Source organism: Primulina tabacum, chromosome 3 (genome assembly GCF_025594145.1).
Source record: "Primulina tabacum isolate GXHZ01 chromosome 3, ASM2559414v2, whole genome shotgun sequence".
Classification (NCBI taxonomy): domain Eukaryota; kingdom Viridiplantae; phylum Streptophyta; class Magnoliopsida; order Lamiales; family Gesneriaceae; genus Primulina; species Primulina tabacum.
In genome coordinates this window covers 16,094,092-16,117,655 of record NC_134552.1, presented here as the reverse complement: position 1 = coordinate 16,117,655, position 23,564 = coordinate 16,094,092, and the positions used below count along the sequence as shown (strand labels likewise).

At 42.1% G+C, this 23,564-nt stretch overlaps 1 protein-coding gene across 1 annotated transcript; it reads left to right on the top strand.

Annotated features, from left to right (window-relative positions):
• Positions 1–4,752: 4,752 nt before the first annotated feature.
• On the top strand, positions 4,753–9,313 carry LOC142538505 (uncharacterized). The gene is made up of 7 exons (XM_075643818.1): positions 4,753–4,903; positions 4,996–5,266; positions 5,520–5,739; positions 5,825–6,037; positions 6,114–7,013; positions 7,153–8,751; positions 8,927–9,313. The coding sequence occupies exons 1-7, from the start codon at positions 4,753–4,755 to the stop codon at positions 9,311–9,313; spliced, it is 3,741 nt and encodes a 1,246-aa protein (XP_075499933.1).
• Positions 9,314–23,564: the final 14,251 nt, after the last annotated feature.

The window sequence follows — 23,564 nt, the reverse complement described above, 5'->3', positions numbered from 1 at the left end:
ATTTTACCCCCGCGTTGTTCTGAGCGCCTTCGTTCTAGACTTTTGCGTATCACTGGTTTTGCGGAGGGTCATCTGCCGATCAAGTACCTCAGAGTTCCCTTATTTCGAGGCAATAGGACGTGTTCTCTTTTTGAGCCCCTCTTACAGTCTGTTCGAAGGAGGCTAGAGGGTTGGGAGATTCGTACTCTTTCTCCGGGGAGCCGCATGACCCTCATTCGTAGTGTTCTCCTTTCGATGCCCATATATTTGTTTCAGGTTGTTCAGCCTCCGTTGGCTGTCATGGAGAAACTTGAGAGAGCCTTTAATGCATTTCTTTGGGGGTCTAGGCCCTTGGAGAAGAAATGGCATTGAGCTCGTTGGTCTCGAGCTTGCCTCCCCGTGGATGAGGGTCGTGCTTTTTCTGTCAAGTCCGCTTGGGAGTCGATCCGTTTGCGCGCCCCGATCTTTGATATTAATCGTCCCTGTTGGGGTAGTTGGTTGAGGCCTACGATGTCATTCTTTCTTTGGAGATTTTGGCATCAGTGGCTCCCAGTTGATGAGGTGCTTCAGCGCCGTGGCTTTGCGTTAGCGTCTCGTTGTCAGTGTTGTGATATGTCTGAGACATTCACGCATGTGTTTATTCGCAGCCCGGTGGCTCGGCCTGTTTGGCATTTTTTTGGTGCTGTCTTTGGGGTTCGTATCCCTGACACTGAGGATTTCAGGTTATTCCTTAGTGCATGGAAGAGGGATCTGGTCTGGGCTCCAGGGGGCCATGTGAGGGAGTTTCTTCCTTTTATTATTTTGTGGTTTCTCTGGACTGCTCGGAATGATGCGAAGCACCGCCAGCTCTCCATTTCTGGAGAGACGGTGAAGTTCCAGATTATGTCTTACCTGCGCCTCGCCCATTCTGCGCGTACTGTCAAACCCAAGCATTGGGTGTGTTATTTCCAGGTGGAACGATCGCTGGGGATTTCGGTTTGCTTATACAGATATCATCGGACGGCGATTGTTCGTTGGCTTCGGCCGCCTTTCGGTTGTTTTAAGCTTAATGTGGATGGGAGTTCGAGAGGGAATCCTGGGGATTCTTCGGTTGGTGGCGTCGTTCGTGATCATTCTGGGCGGGTCTTGCTTTCTTTCAGTGAGTTCATTGGAGCTGGGTCTACTATCCGGGCGGAACTCTGGGCGGTCTGGAGGGGTCTTACCCTTTGTTCTGGTCTTTCTCTTTTCCCTCTTTGGATTGAGGTTGATTCCCAGCTTTCTATTCAGATTCTCCGCTCTCGTAGGTGTTGTTGGGACTTGGATCACATTGTGTCTCAGATTTTGGTCCTTTTGAGGGGGCGTATGGTTCATTTCTCTCATATTTTCCGGGAGGATAATTCGGTGGCGGATGCGTTGGCGGCGAGGGCCCATGACCTTAGGCAGTATACCTTAGAGTTAGGACCTTCCTTACCCAGCCACATCTCCATTCTTGCTCGCTCTGATCGTTCAGGGCTGCCATACCTCCGATACAGATTTTCTTAGCCATTTGCAGCCCCTCTTTTCTTTTGGATCTCTTTCTTCTTTCTCAGGTTATATGTATGTATGTTTTTTATTGCAGGTATTTAGTTCTTGGATGTTGTTTTCCACTCCTGGCTGTCCTGTGCATGTGGGCCCATACACTTGCTTCATTGGTGCTATTCTATGGACTACCCCTGTTATCTGGTGGGCATTCTCTGCATGCTTCTCCTTGCCCGACGACTTCTCTCTTTTACTTGCCGACTGTTGTGGTGGCTCTGGATGATCTCTCTCATTGGTTTCTCTGGCCTGGGGCTACACTATGTTGGGACTTCTCTGTTATATATTTTTCTGCGTGCATTGGTGGCTCTGGATGTTCTCTATTGGGATTTTCCTACTGATTACTCTTTTCAATGCAGGACCCTGCACAGTTTGGTATTGCATTGACAGACAGCTCAGATATGGGTACCATCGGTGGTCTTTTGCACCTACTTCTGAGCTGGATCATTACTGTTTACATATGTTTCGATCTGTTTGCATGTTTCTAGCGCTGTTCTTAGGTGTTCTGTTTCATTATGCATTTCACTTAGGGATTTGTTTTTGGCTCGTGTATTTGCCACCCTAGGTCTTTATTTTTAAGTTTTGTATGACTAGCCTTTAGAGAGGTTTGGTTTCATCCTCCTCTCTTAAGGTGTTATCTTGTATTGCTGTTTTGATGTTATATACAGGTAGGGGTCTGCCTAACCCCCCGCTTCCGGCGGTGTTTTCTATTAAAAAAAAAACCCTAAACCCTAAACCTAAAACCCTAAACCCTAAACCCTAAACCCTAAACCAGACCCTAGTTGTCCAAATGCTCTCTACCCAAAAAACCCAAAAAAACCCCTAAAATTTCGCCTAAACTTGCTGCCACAGCCGCCATGCTGCCGCCGCCGGTTCCCGACCGGTTCACCCCTCCACCAGAGACGCCTCCTCTCCACAAACAACATATTAAAAAATCAGCTTCATCGGATGTTGTTAGCCTGTCGAAATCGCCATCTCAAATCCCGCAAATTACGCGTCGACTTCATCCACCGTTCCGATCGGCGCCGTTTATGTACCCATAGAATCACCTCTTCCAAATGACCCTTGTGTCCAAAAATCAGGTAGATCGGTGTCCATTTGCCCCACCGATTTAAGCTCGGAACTCCCGTCTGCACTGTTCATCACGCCTCCAGCCACGTTTCTGTCCACGCCAGCCGATTCCAGTCACCTTTGTTCAATCGGAACCCCGATCTTGAATCCCCATGAGCAGACGATTCCAACACTACAAGGCCCGTCGTCATCGGTGTTTAATTCCGACGGGAATTTCAGATCTACACTTCGCACCACCGAAACCCTAACGTCGACGGAGTGTATCTTCAATTTCGGCGCCGGCGTCGCTCCGGTGGTCAATTGCTCTGGACCGTATACTCCATTTTCCATGGGTAATCCATCCATATCTTCAATTTCAGGTAATGCATTACCGATCAAAAACGCCCAATTCGGAGATTTTAAACCGATTTCAACTACTTCTTGTGTTCAATCGGCCCCTCCAACGTCCGATTCTCGTCCTATGGACACCGGTTCTGTGCTCCCTGTACCGTCGACGTCCCACGGTGTATCTCCAGCCGGCAACTCGCTGGTCAACTCGGCCGAGTCAAACCGCCTTGTTGATCGAGTTGACTCGGCAGTCAACGGTTCTGCATCATCGGTCAAATCTGTCCTTCATGCTGCGGTTCGACCTGTAGTTTCTTTGTGTGACGCTTTGGCACCTCCTTCTCCTCGAACGATGCAGAAAAGTTTCGATGATGTGAGCGATTCGATGGAGGAGCTACCTGAGCCGTCTTTTCTGGATGGTAAGCCGGGTATTTGATTCCCGATTGAGGTAATTTCTTCTTTGATCGAACCTTTTAAATACGCTCTAGTTGGTAAAATTTCGGAGAATCGATCCTTAGTCCCTAACTCTTCTATTTCTACTGCTTTCGCCAAAATGGGACTAGTGCGATCGTTTGACTTGAAATTCTTACCCAGAGGCTTTTTGGTTATTTCTCTCATGTCTGAAGAAGATTATGTGCGCATTTGGTCGAGGAGGAACATTTTTGTGGGACCACTTGGGATTCGGTTTTCTAAGTGGACCCCTGAATTTAATCCGCACGAGGAATCCCCCATTGCGCCAGTCTGGATCCGCTTTCCGGGCTTACCCCTGCATTTGTTCAACAAGCGTACTCTTTTTGCTCTTGCGAGTCTTGTAGGTAAGCCGGTTAAAATGGATGACCACACAGCTGATGTCTCTCGAGGCGCTTTCGCCCTAGTATGTGTGGAGATCAATGTTTTAGAGCCTCTCATTCAGCTGGTTTGGGTTGGTTGGGGCGATCACACATAGGTTATTGATGTCATCTATGAGAAGGTCCCCGCATATTGCATTGACTGCAAGATGCTGGGACATTCAGTTACTGTGTGTTATTCCCAGGGGAAGAATCCTAGGCCGTCGAGGCCTAAGCCCGTTCCGCAAAAATCTAAAGATCATGTTCCTCCCAAAGCACAGCCACACCAGGAGGGTGTTGTTCCTGTCTTTAATCTTGGGCCACAGCCTCGGCTTCATGAAAATGGCGATAGTCCCAGGCGTAGACGGAGGAGGCGACCCGTGCGCAGGGGTACTCCTGCTGGAGCTCCCCCTACAGTTCTTGCTGCTCCGCAGCAAGTCATCTTTTCAAATGCCTTTGATGTTTTGTCACCATGGCATGATGAGGCTCAGCGTTGCGACGCTACTGAATTGGTTGGTCCCAATCCTGATCTTGGATCCCACTTGGAGGTTGTGGGTGATGGTTTACTTGGAGATGCTCCTTTGGATCAGGATCCTGTTGTTGGTGTTGACCCGATTAGTTTTGGTCTGCCCATCATTGACGCCTTACCTTCGGGTACGGCTTGTGTGTCTGTTCAGTCTTTGGTCCATCAATTTGAGGAGGGGGGTATTGGCACTTCTGTTCAGTGCATGGAGAATCACAGCTGCCATTCGATCCCCTCCGTTCCTTCTTCTCCAGATGTTTCCTCTCATCTCGAGGAACTTGTTGCTCAACAGGGGTCTCCTGTTTGTGAGCGAATTGTCGAGCGGATGTCTGCTGATGACCTCGACACGGGGTTTGATCGGCATTCTAATTCTGGTGCTCAGGATACTGATATGTCGAACGTGAATAAAAGGAAAAATGAAGCGTTGGGAGATTCGTTTAAGCGGCGGCCGGGTGCTTCTGCTCATCGTTCTCCATGAATTCCCTCATTTGGAATGTTCGGGGACTTCGGAGTTCGGAGTCCCAACAACGGCTTCATGCTTATGCGAAGGCGCATCAGATTAAGATTTTGGCCATTTTGGAGCCGATGATCATGTTGGACCAGAGATTCATGACTCGCCGTTTTGGTTTTTCTAGAGTCATTTCGAATCTTTCTGGTCATATTTGGGTTTTTTCATCTGCGGATGTGAAGACTGAGTGTGTTTTTTATCATGCTCAGTTCCTGCACATCAAGGTGTCCGCCTTTTTTTACCGAGTGAAGTGTTTTGTTCATTTGTTTATGCCAGCTGCGGTTACATTGAGCGCAGAGATCTTTGGTCTTCCCTTCTTCAGATCAAGCCTGCTCTGGGTCCTTGGCTTGTTGGGGGTGATTTTAATGTAGTCAGAGATGCATCTGAGTGTTTGGGCACCCGTGGTGGTAAGCTTCTACCTATGGAGGAGTTCAACACTTTCATTTTGGATTCTGGTCTGGTTGATGCCGATTTTGAGGGGTCTTCGTTCACCTGGACGAATAAGACCATTTGGAAGCGGTTGGACAGGGTTATGGTCTCCGTTGATTGGGGTGATCATTTCAGCTCCATTTGTGTTGAACATCTTCCCCGTACTGTCTCTGACTACTGTCCGCTTTTGGTTACCGGTCCAGGTTTTTGCCCGTGGGCTTAGCTCGTTTCGCTTCCAGCGTATGTGGCTTCGGCATCATGGTTTTTTGCAGACTGTTCGGCTGAATTGGTTTCTGCCTTGCAGTTTGAGTGGTATGCCTCGCCTTTTTGCTAAGATGAAGCGCCTCAAACATCACCTCAAATGGTGGAATCAGGATGTTTTTGGGAACCTTTTCGATAAAATCATTGAGGCTGAGAGGGCTGTTTGTTCCGCTGAGGTTGTCTGTGAGGCTGATCCTTCTGAGTTGAATTGGACTTCACTGTCTGATCACAATGAGGATCTGGCCCGTGTCACCGCCATGGAGGCAAATTTTTGGAGACAGAAAGCTGCTTGCCACTGGTTAGAGGATGGTGAGAAGGAACACCAAACTCTTTCACAACATGGTGAAGAAGAAAAGGGTGGCGAATAATATTTTCCGCATCTGGGATAATGGGGTCTGCCTGACATCTCCTGAGTTGATTCAGCAGTCGGGAGCCTCGTTTTTCCAGCATTTGCTTACTGGTGACCCCTCTGCGCTTGCGTGTCCTGATTTTTCGGGCTTCCCCTCGGTTAATTCTGCTGTGGAGAATGAGGGTATTGTTGCGACCCCATCTTTGGAGGAGGTTCGTAGCGACCGTCTTCTCCATACATCCTGATAGTGTGGCTGGGCCTAATGGCTTCTCCTCGGCGTTCTTTCAGCATTGTTGGGAGATTTTTCTTCAGGATGTTTTTGATGCTGTCCTGGATTTCTTCCGAGGTTCTCCCCTCCCCCAGGGTTTTACCACCACCACAATCACTCTGATCCCCAAAGTCGCGAGTGCTCATGCTTGGTCGGACTTCCGTCCGATCAGTCTGTGCAATGTCACGAATAAGATCATCTCTAAGTTGTTGTACTCTCGGCTGAGGGTTGTGGTGGAGAGACTTATTTCACCGAATCAGAGTGGCTTCGTTCCGGGTCGGATGATCTCCGATAATATTCTCCTCGCCCAGGAGCTCACTCATAGTCTCACTCTCCTCACTCGTGGCGGTAATGTTATCCTGAAGTTGGATATGGCCAAGGCCTATGACCGGGTCCAGTGGCCTTTCCTCTTCGAGGTTTTGAGACACTTTGGTTTCTCGGAGCGGGTTGTGGAGATGGTCTCGGCTTGCATATCTCATTGTCATTTCTCCGTGAACATCAATGGCTCTCTCTCGGGGTTCTTTGGTTCCACTAGAGGCCTCAGACAGGGCGATCCCTTGTACCCCATGCCTTTCATTTTGGGGGCAGAGTACTTATCGCGCGGCCTTGACCGCCTCTACCTGCAGCATCCTGAGCTCAGGTACCGCTCTGGTTGTGATATCCTGATTTCCCATCTGGCTTATGCTGATGATGTCATTATTTTTGCCAACGGTGGGTCTCGTAGTATGCGGTGCCTTATGGGTTTACTGCATCATTATGAGAATTGTTCAGGACAGCTGGTGAACGCTGTCAAAAGTTCTGTTATCTTGCCTCCGAGGTGCTCTGAACGACTTCGTTCTCGGATTTCGCGCATCACCAGGTTTGCGGAGGGTCAGTTGCCCCTCAAGTACCTCGGAGTCCCCTTGTTTAGAGGTAACCGAGTATGTTCCCTTTTTGAGCACCTCCTACAGTCTGTTCGTAGGAATTTAGAGGGTTGGGAGATCCGGACAGCTCTCTTCGGGTAGCCGCATAACCCTTATCCGCAGTGTGCTCCTCTCCATGCCGGTTTATCTGTTTCAGGTGGTACAGCCACCGCATGCTGTCATGGAGAAGCTTGAGCTGGTTTTTAACGCTTTTCTCTGGGGGTCGCGGACATTGGAGAAGAAATGGCACTGGGCCAAGTGGTCTCGAGCCTGTCTCCCAGTGATGGTGGGTGGTCTTGGCTTCCGCAGATCGAAAGATCTGGTGGATAGCTTTTCTATTAAGTTGTGGTTCCGGTTTCGGCAGGGCTCCTCTCTCTGGGCGAGATTCCTTTTACGGAAGTATTGCCAGATGGATGCTCCTGCCTCTGTTCTCCCTCGTGGTTTAATATCCTCCACCTGGCGTCGTCTCCTACGGATCCGACCTCGCGCCGAGCCTGGCATTCGATGGCGCGTTGGCCTTAAAGACATGTCCTTTTGGGATGACATATGGTTTGGTGATACTGCTCTGTCCAGCCAGTGTGAGGTCCGTGGGGGCCGTGATGTTCGGGTTTTTCACTTTTTGTCTGAGGGGGCCTGGGATTTCGATCTTCTTTGCGCTGTGGTGGCCACTTCTGTTGCTGAGGCGATTACTCTGACCCCGATTGCCTTGGGCGAGCCTGATTTGGCGCTTTGGATTCACAGTTCTGACAGTGCTTTTTCGATTAGGTCTGCTTGGGAGCTTGTTCGATTGAGAGACCCTGTTTATGATATCTTGACTCCTTGTTTGGGCCGTTGGTTGAGACCCACGATGTCTTTCTTTCTTTGGAGGTTTTGGCATCAGTGGCTCCCGGTGGATGATATGCTCCAGCGTCGTGGCTTTGAGTTGGCTTCTCGATGCCAGTGTTGTGATATGTCGGAGACATTCACACACGTATTCATTGATGGCCCGATAGCCCGTTCTGTCTGGCATTTCTTTGGGGCCATATTTCGTGTCCGGATCCCCTGCACAGGGGATCTCAGGTTCTTCCTTAGTGCTTGGAAGAGAAATCTTCATTGGGCACCTGGGGGCCACGCCAAGGAGTTTCTGCCCTTCATTGTTTTGTGGTTTCTCTGGACGGCTCGTAATGATGCGAAGCACCGTCAATTGCGTATTTCTGGGGAGACTGTGAAGTCTCAGATTTTGTCTTACATGCGTCTTGCCCATGCTGCTTTCATTGTTAAGCCCAAGCACTGGCTTGGTGCCTTTGAGGCGGCGAGATCGCTGGGTATCTTTGTTGGCTTTCAGCGGACCCATAGGTTAACGATTGTCCGGTGGCTCTGTCCACCTCCTGGGTGCTTTAAGCTGAATGTTGATGGGAGTTCGAGGAGCAATCTTGGGGAGTCGTCTGTCGGTGGTGTTGTTCGTGATTCTTCTGGCAGGGTGGTGCTCTCCTTCAGCGAGTTTATCGGAGTCGGGACCAATGTTCGGGCGGAGCTTTGGGCGGTTTGGAGAGGCCTTCTTATCTGTTCCGATCTCGGTCTTTTTCCCCTTTGGGTTGAGACCGATTCTCAGATTTCTCTTCAGATCCTGCGTTCTCGCCGGTGTCATTGGGACCTTCATCATACAGTCACTCGGATTCTGGTTCTTTTGAGGGGGCGGGCGGTTCATTTTTCACATATTTTTCGGGATGGAAATTCGGTGGCGGATGCGTTGGCGGCGAGGGCTCATACCATTAGGGTTTATACCTTAGAGTTAGGTCCTTCACTACCCAGACACATATCCATCCTGACCCGCTCGGATATCTCCGGGCTTCCCTACCTTAGATACAGATGTTCTTAGCTATTTGCAGCCCCTTCCTTTATTTGCATCTATTTCTATTTATATCTATATATATGTATTTTTTCCTTTGCAGGTACAGTCTCTTTGGAGGTTCGAACTTTTTCCTTTTTTGCCAGTTGTGTTTGAGTGGGTCCAGACACTTGATTCCTCAGTGCTTTGTTTCTTTGGATCTGGGTGGACTCTCGCACCTTCTCCATTGGTGCTTTTATTTGGACCACCCCTGTTCTCTGGCGGTCGCTCTCTGCAGGCTTCTCCTTGGCCGCCGCTTTCTATATTTTGTGTTCTCTTGTCGAGTGTTATGGTGGCTTCGGATGATCTCTCTCAGTGGTTTCTCTGGCCCAGAGCTCCATTCATGTCGGAATTTATATATTCTCTGCTTTTGCTGCGTGCATTGGTGGCTCTCAATGTTCTCTCTTGGCTACCTCTTATATCAGCGTTCCAGTCACGCTTGGATTTATGACTTTATGAGCTCCATACGTTTTCACCTTCTTCTGGGGATTTGGAGCTTCTCTGACTTGAGCTGGATTGCGGTCCTCCATCTGTGCTTCGACTGTTTTGGCACAGTGCTTCTCCAGCCGGATAATATTTTGATTGCGGGATCATTTACTACAGACCGATCTCGGACTAGGATGTCCTTTTCAGTTTGGACTTACAGTGACAGACGGCTCAGAGATGGGTACAATTGTTTGTCTTTTGCACCTACATATGAGTCGGATCTTTACATTTTAGACATGCTTCGATTTGTTTTGATGTATTTAGCACTGCTCTTAGATGTTCGATTTTATTATGCGTTTTTCCTAGGGCTTAGATTTTGGCACGTGTATTTGCCACCCTAGGTTTTATGTTTTTATGTTTTATGTGTTGTCAGACTAGCCTTTCGAGAGGTCTTGTATAGTCCCCCTCTCTTTATGTTTTATCTTGTATTTATTTTGTGTTGATATATAAAGGTAGGGGTTCGCCTAACCCCTCCACTTCCGGCGGTGTTTTATTTAAAAAAAAAAACCCTAAACCCTAAACCCTAAACCATGGAGGCGGATTTTTGGAAACAGAAAGCAGCTTGCCATTGGCTTGAGGATGGTGAGCGGAACACCAGACTCTTCCATAATATGGTGAGGAAAAAGCGCGTGGCGAACAAAATTTTCCGCATATGGGAGAATGGGGTCTGCCTGACGTCTCAGGATTTGATTCAGCAGTCAGGAGCCTTGTTTTTCCCGGATCTTCTTACCGGGGAGCCCTCTGCGCTCGATTGCCCTGATTTTTCGGGTTTTCCCTCGGTTATCTCTGCCGTGGAGAATGATGGTATTGCTGTGATTCCCTCTTTGGAGAAGGTCCGCGCGACCGTCTTCTCCATTCACCCTGATAGCGTTGCTGGCCCTGATGGCTTTTCTTCGGCGTTCTTTCAGCATTGCTGGGAGATTTTCTATCAGAATGTTTTCGGTGTTGTTCTTGATTTTTCCAGGGTTCTCCTATGCCTCAGGGTTTTACCGCCACCACGATCACTCTGATTCCCAAACTCGAGGGTGCACGCGCTTGGTCGGACTTCCGTCCGATCAGTCTGTGCAATGTCACGAACAAAATCATCTCGAAACTGTTGTACTCTCGGTTGAGGGATGTGGTGGAGAGACTTGTTTCCCCGAATCAGAGTGGCTTCGTTCCGGGTCGGATGATCTCTGATAATATTCTCCTTGCCCAGGAGCTCACTCACAGCATTACTCTCCCCACTCGTGGTGGTAATGTCATCTTAAAGTTGGATATGGCCAAGGCCTATGATAGGGTTCAGTGGCCTTTCCTATTTGACGTTTTGAGACATTTTTGTTTTTCAGAGCGTGTTGTGGCTTTGGTCTCGGCCTGTATTTCCCATTGTCATTTCTCTGTGAACATCAATGGCTCTCTATCGGGGTTTTTTGGTTCCACCAGAGGCCTCCGGCAGGGCGATCCATTGTCTCCCCTTCTCTTCATTTTGGGGGAGGAGTATCTTTCTCGTGGCCTTGACCACCTCTACCTGTAGCATCCTGCGCTTAGGTATCGTTCTGATTGTGATATTTTGATTTCCCACCTGCCTTACGCTGATGATGTCATTATTTTTGCTAGTGGTGGGTCTCGTGGTATGCAGCGCCTTGTAGATTTTCTGCATCACTACGAGAACTGTTCAGGGCAGCGTGTGAATGCTGCCAAGAGCTCTTTGATTTTGCCTCCGAGGTGCTCTGTTCGCCGAGGGTCATCTGCCCCTCAAGTACCTCGGAGTTCCCCTTTATCGGGGTAATCGCACATGCTCCCTTTTTGAGCCCCTCCTACAGTCTGTTCGTAGGAAGTTAGAGGGTTGGGAGATTCGGACCCTCTCCCCAGGTAGCCGAATGACCCTGATACGTAGTGTGCTCCTCTCCATGCTGATTTATCTGTTTCAGGTGGTTCAGCCACCTCTGGCTGTCATGGACAAGCTTGAGCGGGCCTTCAACGCCTTCCTCTGGGGGTCGAGACCCTTGGAAAGGAAGTGGCACTGGGCCCGGTGGTCCAGGGCTTGCCTCCCCGTGCTTGAGGGGGGCCTTGGATTCCGCAGATTGAAAGATCTCGTGGAATGTTTTTCTATAAAATTATGGTTCAGATTTCGGAAGGGCTCCGCTCTATGGGCGAGATTCCTTTTCTGGAAGTATTGCCGGCTGGATGCTCCTGCCTGTGTCCCCGCCCATGGTTCTATATCCCCCATTTGGTGTCGTCTCCTTAGGATCCGCCCTCGTGCGGAGCCTGGCATTCGCTGGCGCATTGGTATTGGAGATGTATCCTTTTGGGATGACACTTGGCTCGGGGACGCTCCTTTGTCCTCCCGGTGTGTGGTTCGCGGGGGTCGTGATGTCCGGATATCTCATTTTTTGTCTGAGGGGTTCTGGGATTTTGATCGCCTTTGTGCGGTAGTTGCTCCTTCGGTTGCCGAGGAGATCGTTTTGATTCCTGTTCTTTCGGGAGAGCCCGATCTGGCACGCTGGATACATAGCTCTGATGGTGCTTTTTCAGCGAGATCTGCTTGGGAGCTGATCCGTCAGCGTGCTCCGTCTTCTGATCTCTTCCGCCCGTGTTGGGGGAGCTGGTTGAGGCCTACCATGTCGTTCTTCCTCTGGAGATTCTGGCATCAGTGGCTCCCAGTTGATGAGGTACTCCAGCGCCGGGGTTTTGCGTTAGCTTCGAGATGTCAGTGTTGTGATATGTACGAGACATTCACACACATATTCCTTCGCAGCCCGGTAGCTCGGTCTGTTTGGCGTTTCTTTGGCGCCTTTTTTCCGGTCCGTATTCCTGACACTGAGGATTTCAGTTTGTTCCTCAGTGCGTGGAAAAGAGACTTGATCTGGTCCCAGGAGGGCCATGTGCGGGAGTTTCTCCCCTGCATCGTTCTGTGGTTCCTCTGGACTGCGCGGAATGATGCTAAGCTCCGTCATCTTCCCATCTCTGGGGAGACGGTGAAGTACCAGATTTTGTCTTACCTGCGTCTCGCCCACTCTGCGCGTACTGTCAAGCCGAGACATTGGCTGGGTGTGTTTCATGTGGCGAGATTGATGGGTATTTCGGTTGCTCTCCACAGATTACATAGGACGGCGATTGTTCGCTGGCTGCGACCGCCGTCCGGGTGCTTCAAGCTTAATGTGGATGGGAGCTCGCGTGGTATATCTGGGGACTCTGCTGCTGGTGGCGTTGTTCGGGATGATTCCGGGAGGGTTGTGCTCTCATTCAGCGAGTTCATTGGAGCTGGGTCTTCTCTCCGGGATGAGCTTTGGGCGGTTTGAAGGGGTCTTCTCCTTTGTTCCAATCATTCTTTTTTCCCTCTTTGGATCGAGCTTGATTCTCTGACTTCTATTCAGCTCATTCGTTCCCGTCGATGTTGCTGGGGTCTTGATCACATTGTATCCAGGATTCTGGTCCTTTTGAGGGGGCAGTCTGTTCATATTTCGCATATATTCCGGGAGGGTAATTCGGTGGCAGATGCATTGGCGGCGAGGGCCCATACCCTTAGGCACTTTACCTTAGAGTTATGTCCTTCCCTCCCTAGGCACATTTCCATACTTGCTCGCTCGGATACCTCCGAGCTTCCCTACCTGAGATATAGATGTTCTTAGCTGTTTGCAGCCCTTCCCTTCACTTGGATCCATTTCTTCAGTCTTTATATATGTATATGTATATTTTTCTTTGCAGGTACTGTTATTTAGGGGGTTTCTCTTTTTCCCCGTTTTGCTCATCTAGTGTGAGTGGGCTCAGACACTCGCACACTACATGTTTGGTCTCTTCGGGATTGGGTGGGCTCTAGCACTCACCCTATTGGTGCTTTTCTTTGGTCCTCTCATATTCCCTGGAGGGCATCTTCGTCAGGATTTCACATACATATATCTACATACTGGTTTTGCACTTTGGCCGAATGTTATGGTCGCTCTGGATGACATGTTTCAGTGCTTTTATTGACCAGAGCTCCATTCATGTTGGGCTTTACATGATCTATATTTTTGCGGTGTGTGTTTGTTCCCCGGGACGCAACATCCTCACAGCTTGTTGCTTCAGGGTTCTATTCACATTAGGGCTTTTGACTTGGGCTGGATCGCGGTCTCTATTTTGTGTTTTGACTGCATTTGCACAGTGGATTTCCAGCCGGACAGTATTTTGTTCATGGGTTCTTGTACAGTTGGCAGAATCCTGATTTTGACAGATTGGACTTACCAGGGTGATGCCTACTCTAGTCAGCTATCCTATCAGATTATTTTCGTTTTGACAGATTGGATTTACCAGGGTGATGGCTATGGGATGAGAGTTTCTGCTTGGCTTCTGTTTTCATCTCGCAGTCATCATTTTGTCTTCCTCAGCCTGTGGGGTCATTAGCGCTGCTTGTCTTTGTTTAGTTTTTGGCGATCATTAGTAGTATTCTAGGGTTAGTTTTGCTTTTGTATTTACTTCCCTAGATTGTTTTGTTTTTACGTTTCAACTGCTTTAGTCTTTTTGAGGAGGTTTTGGTCTTATCCACCTCCTCTTTTAGGTTTTTATTCTGTATTATGTTACTATTTATTTTGTGGATATATACAGGTAGGGGTCTGCCTAACACCCCCCCCCCCCCCCCCCCCCCCCCGCGCATCCGGCGGTGTTTTTCGGAAAAAAAAAACCCTAAACCAACCATTCGCCCCAAAAAATTTCTCTGGAAAAACACACAGTAAAAGGTGCGAAAAAACACACTAAATTCGACACTATTCACGCCTATCTGCCGCCATGCTTCCGCCGCCGAATCCTGGCCGGCCACCACCCACATCTGAACCGCCTTCACCTGCCGACCAACATTCTCAAATATCAGATGCATCGGAGTCCGGCAACCCCTCCTATTTCCCGATCGAAAATACCTCTTTTCCGACCAAAACTTCGCTGGCGTCGTACACTGCCCCAATCGGCGCCGACCACCCACCGTTCGACTCACCTCGACCAGACGGTCAGTTTGGTACCACCCTCACCCTCAACAACACCGTCCATCCTCCACAATCACCGATCAAAGTGACGCCTTCACTGTTCACAAGCTCGCCGGCGATTTCTTCTTCGATTCCGGTCGTTTCTTGCAACCTCGGTTCATTACAAGCCCCAATCTGTGATGCCCACACTCAGACGATTCAGATGGCATCAGTTTCAGCCCCAACGCCGTTCACCGTCGACGGCAATTTCAGATCTACTCTTTCCTTTCCAGTCGCGACTACGCCGTCCCTTTCCTTTCCGATTTCCGGCGCCGTTCCGGCGTATTTCTTCAATTCCTCTGGCCAAGATCTTAGTCCGGTCATGGGTTGTGTTTTGCCTCAATCAATTTCTGGTTTCCGGCCACCGATCGGAAACCCCCAAATTCTAGGGCAAAATCGATTTTCCTCCCCTTCTTTGGTTCAATCGACCCCTTTTATGCCCGGTTCTAGTGGATTGAAGACCGGTTCTGTGATATCCTCGCCGTCGTCGATCTTTGGTACATCTCCGGTGGTCAACTCGGCGGTCAACTCGGCCGGGTCAACTCAACGAGTTGACCGAGTTCACTCAACAGTCAACAACAATGGTTCAGCTTCTAAATCTGATCCTCGGGCGCCTAAGACGTTTCCGGTGTCACTTAGGGATGCTCTGTCTCCTACTTCGGCCCGCTCGGGGAAGAATGGCTTTGAAGATGTCGAGAATGCTATGGATGCCATGCCCTTGCCGACTTTGAAGAATGGGAAACCGGGTATTTTATTCCCGGATGAGGTAATGTCTTCTCTGACCGAGCCTTTTAAGTTTTCTTTAGTTGGGAAGATTTCTGGTAATCGATCCTTAGTCCCAAATTCGGAAATTTCTGTGGCATTTGCTCGTTTGGGATTGAAGCGATCTTTTGATTTGAGGTTCTTGCCTCGGGGTTTTCTGATCCTTTCACTTCATTGTGAGGAGGATTATGCGTTCTTTTGGACACGTGGGCAGATGATGGTGGGACCTCTCGGGATCCGTTTCTCCAAATGGACCCCGGAATTCAATCTTCAGGAAGAATCTCCCATCGCCCCTGTTTGGGTGCGTCTCCCGGGTTTGCCCATTCACCTGTTTAACAAGAAAAGTCTTTTTGCCCTTGCCAAGATTTTAGGCAACCCAGAGAAAATGGATGACTTTACTGCTGACTCCTCTCGGAGCGCTTTTGCTCGAGTCTGTGTGGAGTTGAATGTGTTGGAACCACCCGTTAAGCAAATTTGGGTGGGCTGGGGTGATCATACTCAGGAGATTGATGTTGTTTATGAGAAAATCCCTGGGTATTGCTTGGATTGCAAGATGTTGGGTCATTCGACCAACGTTTGCTATTCCCATGGGAAAAATCCAAAACCTGCTCGATCCAAGCCTGCTGATCGAGATCCTCCTCAGCCGGAGGCCCCTCCTGCTACAGCACCTCCTAAGGGTGCTGCCCCTGTCATTGTTCCGGGACCACAGCCCCAGCTTCATGTCAATGGCCATGGTCCCCGACGTAGACAGAGACGGAGGCCTGTTCGTCAGGCTCTCCCGAGGGCTGATTGCTACTACTTAAATAATAATTTACCCAAGTATAGGTTGTCTGCAAGTAATATCCTCAGAGAGGTTATTTTGAGTTTAAATTTATTAATTTATAGGTTACCAAATGCAAGAATGAAGTTTACAAATTATAAATTTTGTCAAGACTTGAGGATTTATTCTTGGTTTATGTAATATTGTTTAACTAAAAGTAAAACAAAAGAAACCACCATAAATAATGGTTCCAAGAAAATTAAACACACACATAATATAATATAGTTCCCACTATAGAAAATACCGAATTAACCGATATTTTATATAGGGTACCTATGATTATAATTATAACTATATAAATAAATAGTTGCATAAAGTAAATGTTAAATTAAATCATTATATTTCATTTAGAACAACCGGCAGAGCCACGCTATTGCCTAAATGAAATATATTGATTTAATAAGTTAGTTGCGGTAAAGTAAAAGTTAGTTGCGAGAAAGTAAAAGTTAGATGCGAAAAATAAAAGTTAGTTGCGATAAAGTAAATGTTAGATTGTTAGATGTTAGTATTAAATCATAATATTTCATTTAGAACAACCGGCAGAGCCACGCTATCGTCTAAATGAAATATTATGATATTATTATATAAATAAATATATATATATATATATATATATATATATAATAAGTGATGAAATATTTATTGTATCAAAATTAAACAACAAATCAAGATAACCACTTTAATGGTATCAAGCATTTGATGTAAATTGATAACAACAAATAATTCATTTTTATACCTACAATAAAAATAAGTTAGCTAAATGAAAAGAAATAAAGAAAGAATATACAAAATATAAACAATCTTACTTCACCAAAAATGCATCCTCTTCACCTTGACATAATAAATTTAGCTTGCCATAAGCTTACTTTTTATCAACACTAAAATATCACTCATAGTTGAGAACATGAAAGAAAATATATTGGAACTTAGAACTTTGATACACACTCACACTATATTTTACAATGAGATAGAATGATTATCAAGCTAGCACAAGGCCTCTATTTATAGGCCAAATGAGAGAAATTGTCAAAATTTTTATTAATGCCATGTAGTTGCAATAGTATTCTGTCTCCTCCATGTTCAATTCCATGTCCTTTCTTTCAATGCTTTGTTCCACGACTTTAATCACCGAATTTGACTCTGCTCAAAACAGCAAACATGTGGGGAATTGTTTGTAGATGAATTTGGCCACTTGGTTCACCTCATTTGGTTAAATATTGAAATAGTTATGATTTTTTCACTATATGCTGGTCATAGTAAAAGTAAATTTGTCCTCCTTTTGATATTTGCACAATTTGATCATCTTAATGAACTTTTTAGGCAATCATGTCTTCTGCAAAGTTGTAGATAATTTCTCAAGGATTCTAAACATGTTTGAGTCACCTCCATTTGAATTTTCTAGCTTGAGTTATCATTATTTTACCAACACGTAGAAAAACTGAAAATAAAACATATTTAGTAAGACAATTAAATATAAACAAACAATACTAAAATAACATAATTTTATAATTTTAATGAAACTTAAATTTTAAAATACAGGTTTTAACATATAATAAATTATTAATTTTAAGTTTCATCACACCCCCACACTATCTTATTACTAGTCAATTAGTAATAAAATTTATCGGAAAATCACAACCTAGATTCTTTATTCCTTTTATATATTCAAATACAAACATATTTATTAAAAACAAAATCATATACCGATTTATATATATATATATATATTCGTTTAATATAATAATATATAATTAGATGTGTTTTTATTATTATTTTTATTTTCACATAATATATAAAGTAACAATATATATATATATATAATTTTTTTTTAAAATTTCTAATTTTTTATAATAATATAGTCAAAAAGATAATTCACACCACCCACCATAACATGTATAATATCAAGAATTTTATTGTAAAAGCCTCAACTCCATATATTCTTTCAGGTCAAAATGTTTAAAGAATAGCTAGTTTTCACTCATGGAGTTGGAATGAATATTAACTCTCATTGAAAAAGCCTAAGTATTAAAATAGACAATTAATTAAACTAATATTGAAAACAAAATAGGAAAATTTACAAAGAATAAAATCTCCCTTTTTTCTTTTTTTTTATTGTTTTTTTTTAAATAACGTGACTGCAAAATTTTACAATAACATAAAATTTTTTATCCAAACATTCTACCATATATATATATATATTTATATATATAAACATTTATATAACGGATACATCCGACTATCTTTGAAACTTATCTAGCACAAACAAATCTTTTTGTTTTTTTGTTTTTTTTTTAACACAATATTGATGTTTTTAGAACACATTGATAGTACATCAATCAAATCTAAAAAAATTACAATGAATAAAGTATTTTGCAGTCCGTTATATATTTACTTCTTTTTTTTTCTTTTTTCATTAAATATTTTTTTTAGGGGAGTTATATTCTTGTAATTAACCATTTTTTAATAATCAATAAAAGTTTATTAATTTTTTTCTCATTTCTCACCACTAACTCACAAAAGATGTGTGAGTATATATTATACTTTTACAAAAGAATTCTTTCAATTATACATGTTAACAACCATACAAACCATATCTTTTAACTATATTCTCATAAAAATTTTAGAAATTATTTTATTTAAAAACACATACAATTATATATATATATATATATATGTGAACACATCTATTATATATTTTATATTAATTGTTCAAAATATATATATAAATTGATACATATGAAAAACTAATTTTTCTTTTAGTCTGTATTTTGAATATAATGAATATTAAAATCTAGTGTATTGTGATTTTCCAATAATTATTAACTAATGCGTCTCAGGTGCATTTTACTGACACCTTACTCGACATTGAACTAAAAATTATTATTATTATTACTATATATAAGTATATATTTTAATTTTTATAAAAAAAAAACTAAGAGGAGAAGAAGAAGAAATTATTCATACTTTAAAGAAAAACATTAAAACATACCGTTGAATCATAAGTTTAGCATCACATGAATTTTCCTTTCTTACTTTTGGATGTTGGCCAATTAAGTTGAGATAATGATGGATCTGGTGCATGACTAAATCCTTGTAGTAAATCAATAAGTTCACCTTCACTTGTAGCAGAAACTAACATCCTTCGTGAAGCTAATGAAATAAATCTCTGTTCCACAACATCATCAAGAAACGATAACAGTTTATCATAATAATTGTTAACATTTAACAAACCAATTGGCTTATTGTGGATATTTAATTGTGCCCAAAAAATAGTATGAAATATTTCTTCCAAAGTACCGAAACCTCCTGGCAAAGCAATGAAAGCATCTGAATGTTCAATCATTTGAGTAATTCGTTCATACATGTTGTCCACTTTCATTTCTTCTCCTATTGTTAGTCCTGTAAGATTGGCTAAGGTAATCGGAATAATGCCTAAAACTTCACTTCCACCTGCATGCGCAGCTTTTGCAACTTTTCCCATGAGACCAACTTCACCACCACCATATACTAAATGAATCTTTTTTTTAGCAAGTGTTATTCCAAGATTTTCTGCTACTTCTTCATAAATTGAATCTTTTCCTGCACTAGATCCACAAAATACTCAAATATTTTTTATTTTACTTACCGTGGACGTTGACATGTTGAGAAATATGTTTTTTTGTAATTGTTAGATCACAGCATATGAATTTATAAGCGTAACATGCCAAAAGTCAATATTTGAACAGGAAATTTTTATTATTAAAATAAAATAAAAATGTCAAAATTTAAACAAATATATACAGCGTAGTTGTGATTGTGGCTCACATCTTCCTCTGATTTTACGTTCAGTAACGGCTTCAATGCCTTCTATGAGTCGAGGATATGGTTCTCATCCAATTTTCTTATAAATTGGCAAACATGGTCTTTTAACGTCAGATTCCCAAGACGAAATTGTGTATATATATTTGCTTATCTAAATAGATATGCGTTACAAAAGTAGGATCTTTGTAAGGCTGATTCCACCGTCCATATTGATATTCCTCCTGTTGAAATTACCACCATAGTTTAAGAAGCTCATTTTGCATGTACCCACTAGAATGCGTATCAAGAACCTCTAGAAAATTATCCAAAGGCTCTTTACTCAGACCATTCTTAATGAATAAAATTTTATCTTCTCTATTCATAGACGTCATTCCAACATTTTTGCATTTTCCCTTACAAGTCCACCTTGCACATTTATGACATCCACCTATTCGTTTAGCTCTTCGCTTTTTGGCATATGTACTTTTACCAAATCCTGGCATATGTCTTATTATTAATTCACTTGCTTCCCCAACCAATCGAACATTTGCTTCAATTATCAAACGGACATCATTCGATATGCCATATGACATCATCAACCTTAGCCACTCACATCTAGCTTTATAAATTTTTTTCAACGCATTATCAGGTAAACAAACAAAATATTTACGAAGATTCATAATACACGCATCCATATTATTATTATTATATATATTTCAATTATTTTGGGAAAACTGAAGAAACCGACTTAAACAGTCACGGAGTACCGTTATCCGCCACTTAACCGGGAAATGAACTAGAGTCTGCAAAACAAAATAAAAATATCAAACAACTATTTTTGATCATATAAAGGCATAAACTCATTATTAAGAATTTCATTTTCTATAAAAGGCTTAAGTCTTTGCCCATTAACTTTAAACACGTCATTATTTTTAGGATTTTCAATATCAACAGCACCATGAGGATAAACAAATTTGACTATAAATGGTCCTGACCACCTCGATCTTAGTTTACCTGAAAATAAATGCAAACGAGAATTATAAAGCAAAACTTTTTGTCCAATTTCAAATGACTTTCTCATAATATTTTTAGCATGAAAGGCTTTAGTTTTATCTTTATAAATCTTTGAATTTTCATATGCATCATTTCTTAATTCTTCAAGTTCATTTATTTGCAATTTTCTTAATTTAGATACATCATCTAAATTAATATTAAATGCTTTAATTGCCCAATAAGCTTTATGTTCAAGTTCAACCGGTAAATGACAATGCTTACCAAATACTAACCTATATGGTGACATCCCTAATGATGTTTTAAATGCAGTTCTATATGTCATAATGCATCAGTTAATCTTAAAGACCAATCTTAACAAAGAAGAAAATTATTTATTTATAAAATGACTTCCCTCATCACTAATTATTGCTCTAGGTATTCCAAATCGGCTAAAAATATTTTCTTTTAAAAATTTTATAACAACTTTATGATCATTAGTTCTAAATGCAATTGCTTCAATCCATTTTGAAACATAATCAACAGCGACTAAAATGTACGTATATCCAAAAGATAATGGAAATGGACTCATAAAATCTATCCTCCAACTATCAAATATTTCAATAATTATGATTGGATTTAAAAACATCATGTTTCGTTTTGAAATTGATCCCATCTTCTGACAGTTTTCACAAGATTTGCAAAATAAATGCGTATCTTTGAATGAAGACGGCCAATAAAATCCACATTGTAAGATTTTTGTAGCTGTTTTATTGGATGAAAAATGACCTCCACATGCTTCAGAATGACAAAATTTAATAACATTACTTACTTCATTGTCGGGTATGCATCGTCGAAAAATTTGGTCAGGACAATACTTAAATAAGTAAGGATCATCCCAATAAAATTTTTTAACTTCTATCAAGAATTTATTCTTATCCTGTGAATTCCAATGAGAAGGCATTTTATTTGTCACAAGAAAATTTACAATGTTAGCAAACCAGGGCATAATAGTAGCATAAAACAACTGATCATCTGGAAAATTTTCATTTATTGGTATTTCATTATGAGATGATTCAGTCATTATTCTAGATAAATGATCGGCTACAACATTTTCTTTTCTTTTTTTATCTTTAATTATAATATCAAATCTTGTAACAATAAAATACACCGTATTAATCTTGGCTTAGCATCTTGTTTATTTGATAAATATTTTATGGCACAATGATCGGTGTAAACAATAGTAGTAGAACCAATTAAATAAGATCGAAACTTATCTAATGCAAATACTACTGAAAGTAATTCTTTTTCAGTAGTTGAATAATTTATTTGGGCACTATTAAGGTTCTACTAGCATAATAGATTGCATAAGGTTTTCCTTCTTTTCTTTGTCCTAACACAGCTCCTATAGCATACTCACTTGCATCACACATTAATTCAAATGGTAAAGACCAATCTGGAGGTTGTAAAATAGGTGATGTAACTAAAAGATTAATAATTTTTTTAAAAGCATTTTCACATTTCTGAGTCCATTCAAATTGTGTATCTTTTGTTAAAAGATTTGAAATTGATTTAGATATTATGCTGAAATTTTTTATAAACCTTCTACAAAATCCTGCATAACCCAAGAATAATCGAACTTCTTTGACCGTTTTGGTGATGTTAAATTAGCAATAACATCAACTTTGGCTTTATCAACTTCAATTCATTTTTCAGATATCACATGTCCTAAAACAATCCCAGATTTAACCATATAATGACATTTTTCCCGATTTAAAACAAGATTTTTTTCTTCACATCTTTTTAATACTTCTTCTAGATTTTTAAGACAATTTTCAAATGAGTTTCCAAAAACAGTTATATCATTCATAAAAACTTCTACATATTCTTCAATCATATCACTGAAAATACATAACATGCATCTTTGAAAAGTAGCCGGAGCATTACATAAACCAAATGGCATTCTTTTAAATGCAAAAGTTCCGAAAGGACAAGTAAAAGTAGTTTTTTCTTGATCTTCTAATGATATAGGTATTTGATAATACCCCGAATACCCATCAAGAAAACAGTAATAAGAATTTCCTGCTACTTTTTCTAGAATTTGATCTAAAAATGGTAGTGGGAAATGATCTTTTCTAGTTGCATCATTTAATTTTCTATAATCAATACACATACGCCAACTAGATGGAATCCTAGCTTGTAATAACTCTCCCTTTTCATTTTTTATAACAGTGATGCCGGACTTTTTAGGTACTACTTGTGTTGGACTTACCCATTTACTATCTGAAATTGGATAGATAATTCCAGCGTCTAATAGTTTTAATACTTCATTCTTAACAACTTCCTTCCTATGTGGATTTAACCTTCTTTGTGGTTGTTGATATGTTTTAGCATTTTCTTCCAAGTGAATTTTATGTGTACATATTAAAGGATTCATACCTTTTATATCTTTAAAAGTCCATCCAATTGCATTTTTATATTTTTTAAGTAATTTAATTAAATCTTCTTCTTGATTTGGCAAAAGAGTGGAAGAAATTACAACAAGAAATGTTTTATTTTCACCAAGAAATACATATTTCAATTCTAATGGTAATTCAAGTTTTGTATTATCATCTTCTTTAAAATTATTTTTAGACTCAAAACTTTCTATTGAAAAAACTTCAGATTGTTGATTTAAGTTTTCTTCTTGTATATTTTCTTCCACAATTGTTTCAATTTCATTATCATATTCATTTTCATTAATACTTGGTTATTTACATAAATTAAACACATTAAGTTCTAGAGTCATATTTCCAAAAGAAAATTTCATTATTCCATTTCGACAATTAATTAAAGCATTTGAAGTTGCTAGAAATGGTCGTCCCAATATTACTGGAATTTCATTATGTACT

What these genes read in the sequence shown, in the direction of transcription:
- LOC142538505 (XM_075643818.1), top strand. Translation starts at nt 4,753, where the DNA reads ATGAATTCCCTCATTTGGAATGTTCGGGGACTTCGGAGTTCGGAGTCC. An exon ending in GTTGATGCCGATTTTGAGGG is followed by an intron (nt 5,267 to 5,519) that starts GTCTTCGTTCAC and finishes TCTGCCTTGCAG; the next exon opens with TTTGAGTGGTATGCCTCGCC. An exon ending in CGACCCCATCTTTGGAGGAG is followed by an intron (nt 6,038 to 6,113) that starts GTTCGTAGCGAC and finishes GCGTTCTTTCAG; the next exon opens with CATTGTTGGGAGATTTTTCT.